Genomic DNA, 5941 nt, shown 5'->3' on the forward strand with positions numbered 1-5941 from the left:
AAACTAAAGTAAAAAATTATAAAAAGTAACACAATAAAATAACAATAACAAGGCTATATACAGGGGGTACCGGTACCGAGTCAATGTGTGAGGGTAAAGGTTAGTCGAGGTAATTAATTTGTACATGTCGGTACGGGTGAAGTGACTATGCATAGATAATAAACAGTGAGTAGCAGCAGTGTACAAAACAAATATATGGGAGGGGGCTGTCAATGTGAATAGTCTGGTGGCCATTTGATTAATTGTTCAGCAGTCTTATGGTTTGGGGGTAGAAGCTGTTGATGAGCCTTTTGGTCCTAGAATTGGCGCTCCGGTACCGCTTGCCATGCGGTACCAGAGAAAACAGTCTATGACTTGGGTGACTGGAGTCTCTGACAATTTTTCGGGCTTTCCTCTGACACAGCATAGTATATAGGTCCTGGATGGCACGAAGCTTGGCCCCAGTAGCCCCAAGCTTGGCAAAACAGTCCTGTAGCCTAGCATCCGCGTCATCTGTCCACATCCGTATTGAGCGAGTCACTTGTACTTCCTGCCTTAGTTTTGCTTGTTAGCAGGAATCAGGAGGAGAGAATTATGATCAGATTTGCCAATTGGAGGGTGGGGTAGAGCTTTGTATGCATCTCTGGGTGTGGAATAAAGGTGGTCTAGAGTTTTTTTCCTCTGGTTACACATGTGACATGCTGGTAGAAATTAGGTAAAACTGATTTAAGTTTGCTTGCATTATAGTCCCCGGCCACTAGGAGCGCCGCTTCTGGATGAGCATTTTCTTGTTTGCTTATGGCCTTATAGAGTTGGTTGAGTGCAGTCTTAGTGCCAGCATTGGTCTGTGGTGAAAAATAGACGGCTACGAATAATATAGATGAGAACTCTCTTGGTAGATAGTGTGGTCTACAACTTATCAAAAGGTACACTACCTCAGGCGAGCAATACTTCGAGACTTCTTTAATATTAGACATCGCGCACCAGCTGTTATTGGCAAAAGACACAACCCCCGTCCCCCGTCTTACCAGACGTAGCTTCTCTTTTCTGCCTGTGCATGGAAAATCCCGCCAGCTCTATATTATCCGTGTCGTCGTTCAGCCACGACTCGGTGAAACATAAGATATTACAGTTTTAAATTTTGATTTTTTTTGGTTGGATAATCTTGATCGTAGAGCACCGATTTTATTTTCCAATGATTGCACGTTGACCAATAAAACGTATGGCATTGGGAGTTTACCCGCTCGCCTACGAATTCTCAGAAGGCAGCCCAAACTCCGCCCCCCTTTTCTCCGTCTTTTCTTCACGCAAATGACGGGGATTTGGGCCTGTTCCCGGGAAAGCAGTATATCCCTTCCGTCGGACTCGTTAAAGAAATAAATATATCAAGAATGATGGAAAAAAACTTGGGGGTACTTTAAATTAAATTATGGGCAGAAAGACAAATTCAACTCCATCTTTCATCGAATCAGATGGCTTATTCATCACGAAACCATTTGATGTTGCCAATTACTTTAATCATTCCTTCATTGTCAAAGTGGGCAAACTTAGGCAGGAAATGCCAATAACGAACAGTATTCTTGCATAAAAAGTTAGAGTGGGAGAGGTGGTAAAATCAATAATGACAAACCTCCTGGCATTGACAATTTAGATTGAAAGCTACTGAGGATGGTAGCTGACTCTATAGCCACTCCTATCTGTCCTATCTTTAATCTGAGCCTGGAGGAAAGTGTTTGTCCTCAGGCCTAGAGGGAAGCCAAAGCAATTCCGCTACCCAAGAGTGGTAAAGTGTCCTTTCTGGTTCTAACAGCAGACCAATAAGCCTGCTGCCAGCACTTAGCAAACTTTTGGAAAAAGTTGTGTTTGACCAAATACAATGCTATTTCTCTGTAAACAAATCAACAATAGACTTTCAGCATGCTTATAGAGAAGGGCACTCAACATGTACTGCACTGACACAAATGACTGTTGATTGGTTGAAAGATATTGATAATAACAATATTATGGGAGCTGTACTGTTAAATTTCAGTGCAGCCTTTGATATTATTGACCATAACCTGTTGTTGAAAAAACAAATGTGTTATGGCTTTTTCCATATAGTGGATTCAGGGCTGTCTATCGACTAGAACTCAAAGGGTTTTCTTTAATGGAAGCTTCTCTAACGTCAAACATGTAAAGTGTGGTGAAATAGCATTTCTATTTTTACCAATGACCTGCCACTGGCATTAAACAAAGCATGTGTGTCCATGTATGCTAATGATTCAACCGTATACACATCAGCAACCACAGCTAATGAAGTCACTGAAACCCTTAACAAACAGTTGCAGTCTGTTTTGGAATGGGTGGCCAGTAATAAACTGCTTCTGAACATCTCTAAAACTAAGAGCATTGTATTTGGTAAAAATGATTCCCTAAGTTCTACACCTCATCTGAATCTGGTAATGAATGATGTGGCTGTTGAACAAGTTGAGGAGACTAAATTACTTGGCGTTACCTTAGATTGTAAACTGTCATGGTCAAAACATATAGATTCAATGGTTGTAAAGATGGGGAGAGGTCTGTCCGTAATAAAGAGATGCTCTGCTTTTTTGACACCACACTCCAAAAAGCAAGTTCTGCAGGCTCTAGTTTTGTGTTATCTTGATTATTGTCCAGTCGTGTGGTCCTGCAAGGAAAGACCTAGTTAAGCTGCAGCTGGCCCAGAACAGAGCGGCACGTCTTGCTCTTCATTGTAATCAGATGGCTGATATAAATATTTCACTGTAGCATGCCAGTCTCTCTTGGCTAAGAGTTGAGGAGAGACTGACTGCATCACTTCTTCTCTTTATAAGAAACATTAATGTGTTGAAAACCCAACTTGTTTGCATAGTCAACTTACACACAGCTTTGACACACACACACTTACCCCACCAGACAAGCCACCAGGGGTCTTTTTACAGTCCCCAAATTCAAGACAGCGAACAGTATTATATAGAGCCATTATTGCATGGAACTCCATTCCATCTCATATTGTTCAAATAAACAGCAAACCTGGTTTCAAAAACAGATAAAGCAACACCTCACAGGACAACGCCTCTCCCTTATATGACCTAGATAGTTTGTGTGTATGTGATGATATGTAGGCTACGTGTGCCTTTATAATTTTTTTAATGTAGTTCTGTCCTTGAGCTGTTCTTGTCTATTAATGTTCTGTATTATGGCATGTTTTGTGTGGACCCCAGGAAGAGTAGCTGCTGCTTTTGCAACAGCTAATGTGGATCCTAATAAAATACCAAATAATGGAGAGCCCTGAGGTTGCGGATGGTGCAGTTGCCGTACCAGGCGGTGATACAGCCCGACAGGATGCTTTCAATGGTGCATCTGTAAAAATGTGTGAGGGTCTATGGGGGCAAGCCAAATTACTTCAGCCTCCTGAGGTTGAAGAGGCTCTGCTGCACCTTCTTCACCACACTGTCTGTGTGGGTGGACCATTTCAGATTGTCAGTGACGTGTACACAGAGGAACTTGAAGCTTTTCACCTCCGCTTGTCCAGATGGGATAGGGCAGTGTGCAGTACGATGGCGATTGCATCATCCGTGGATCTATCTATGGATCTATACTGAGCATAGAGAACTGTGTAGCCTACAGTATTGAGCTAATATGATTTAGCCCTCAGTGATCCAGATGTGGCACGTTGACATTGAGAGTGACAGCCACTCCATTGTATCCCTGGTGTTTTGAGCAAAGTGCTACACAATGAACACACCAGCACACAGTACTGGGAGCTAGGCAACGGGTCCCCTAGTGGTCCCCTGAATTCTCTCAGGTCCATGTGTGACATCATGACACTGTCAGCTGTAGAGCTACAAGCTAAACAACAGTAGAGCTGTAGTTGATTACTTTTTGGACTAACCTTGTAATGATGATATTAGATGAAACTAGGAATGTTATTAGAGGCTGAGCATTGACAGTTTACTTCCTGTAGGACCCCAACTCTAAACTGCCAACGTTTGCGCTAGTCATGGACAGTGCAGTACTATTTTCCTCTCACTAGGTGTCACCGTTCACTAAGGAAACCAGCCAGCTTGGTACTGGATAGGATGAATAGTCAAAAATGAATTATACATTACAGGTACGCTCTTTATGGTGGTGAAGTTCAATTATTATTCAAAGTACTGCAAATTGTTGTTGAATATCCCATGTCCCTTGTGTGTTCTAGTTGAGACATTGCAAACTAAGGGACTCTATATTGTCTATTGAAATGACTCAGTCGCTATATTGTATCTAAAAGTATATCTCAGACTGAGGGGAAATTCCAAACCCAGAGAGTCAAGGTCTGTTTAGCAGATTTCTATGTAAAAACAAGAGGCAGAAAAACAGTTGAAATGGAAATAAACCATATGTGGTTTTCTTAAATTGTAGTGGTGTTTGGGAGGTCTTTGTGGAGAGAGCTTTGTGCTTATTGTGTAAGCTCTCTTTTTAGCTTCATTTTGACAAATATAAATGAAGAACACTCAAGACTGAAATAAGATTAATACATCTAGATAAAGAATAATGCAGACATTTATTTTCTAATTTCACAATCATTTTGTGAAACACTTTTCTGTTTCCACTTTTCTCTCTAGGCCTCTACTACAGTAGGAATGGATATTCTATTCTCATGGGACAGAGAATGTGTGAGTTTTAGTGTGTGTGTGTGTGCACGCACATATGCGTGCATTAATGTGTGTGTATGTGTGTGTGTGTGCCCGCATGCGTGCCTGTGCACACATGTCTGTGCGTGTGTGTATGTACGTGTGTGTATGTCCCTGCGTGTGTGTGTCAGAAGCAGAGGGGTGAAGGTTAATTTATGACTGTTTATTTCCCCATGCCAGAGGTAAGCAGCAGCCCGGATTAGTGTTAACTGCCACCCAGTCTCCAGCCTGGTTCAGAGAGCCACCGGCGGCCCTCCAGCAGCAAACTATTGGGGCCCGGCCTGCACGGAGGCCGACTGGGGCATGCTAATCTAGGCCTGAATAGAGACCCCACCATGGCCAGGTCCCCGGGCCACTTATCGTCACATCACAAGCCCAGGCTGTGTAGCTGGGGATCTGGAGCTCTGTAGCTGGTGGGGCTTGCCTGGGCCGAGTGGATGAGCTAATCGCTCTCCTCGGAGGTGTTGGGGAGGGGAGCATAGGAGGAGGGGAGGAGGAGGGAGGGGGAGAGAGCCGGCCGGACCACCCACCCGGAGGATTCAGAGGCACACAGATTCACAGCCCATTCTGTGACCCGCCGCACCGCCCCGCTCTAAGGCAGGGCCCTCCCCAATTGTTCCCCCTGCTAACACGCAGAGGGGCAGAGGGAGGGGGTAGGAGGAAGAGGAGGGGGGACTAGCAGTAAACAGCGGGCCAGGCTGCCCTCCTTAAGCGGCACAATGGGGCTGAATTCCGTCAGGGGCTGGAGCACTTCTTAGAGTGGCCTGCCTGGCTGCCATCAGGCTGAATGAAACATCTGTGGAGGCTATGCTGGAGGGGGGAAATGCTATTTTGTTGTGAGCCACACTGACAACCTGTTGTTCCCTTTTCTCCCCCCCCCCCCATCCCTTCTTTCGTTCCGTTTCTTGCTTGGCATACGCGAGCGAGCATACAATATGAATAGTTTTACGAGGCAGAGAGAGGGAGGGAGGGACATGATTTAAAATGTTTTGTTCAGGGGCGCGGGACTAGTTGGCGGGCGGATACATATTTTTTCCACATGCGTATAAATTCACACATATTAGAAACTCGTGTACGGTTTTACTGGCTTTACAGGAAAGTTTTAATGTATATTTTGGGTGGACATTCCTTTGAGAGAGAAATTCTGGAGACCACACTGAATGCAGCATTCAAAGTAAACATGTTTTAAATGCTTGAAATGCAAATGCCTTACAATAAAACGACCAAGAATACATTGTGTACAGTTTTCCCGTATCATATGTACTGTGTATGCACTGATACTACTATAT

At 44.0% G+C, this 5941-nt stretch overlaps 1 protein-coding gene across 1 annotated transcript in view; it reads left to right on the forward strand.

Moving 5' to 3' along the window:
- The first annotated feature begins 4825 nt into the window (after positions 1 to 4825).
- LOC129848765 (ATP-binding cassette sub-family E member 1-like) overlaps positions 4826 to 5941 on the forward strand; it is a 12356-nt gene continuing 11240 nt past the window's right edge. The window contains exon 1 of the mRNA XM_055915871.1: positions 4826 to 4834. Within this exon, the coding sequence (XP_055771846.1) occupies positions 4826 to 4834 (9 nt within the window). The remainder of the gene's footprint in view (positions 4835 to 5941) is intronic.

Source organism: Salvelinus fontinalis, unplaced genomic scaffold (genome assembly GCF_029448725.1).
Source record: "Salvelinus fontinalis isolate EN_2023a unplaced genomic scaffold, ASM2944872v1 scaffold_1168, whole genome shotgun sequence".
NCBI lineage: Eukaryota > Metazoa > Chordata > Actinopteri > Salmoniformes > Salmonidae > Salvelinus > Salvelinus fontinalis.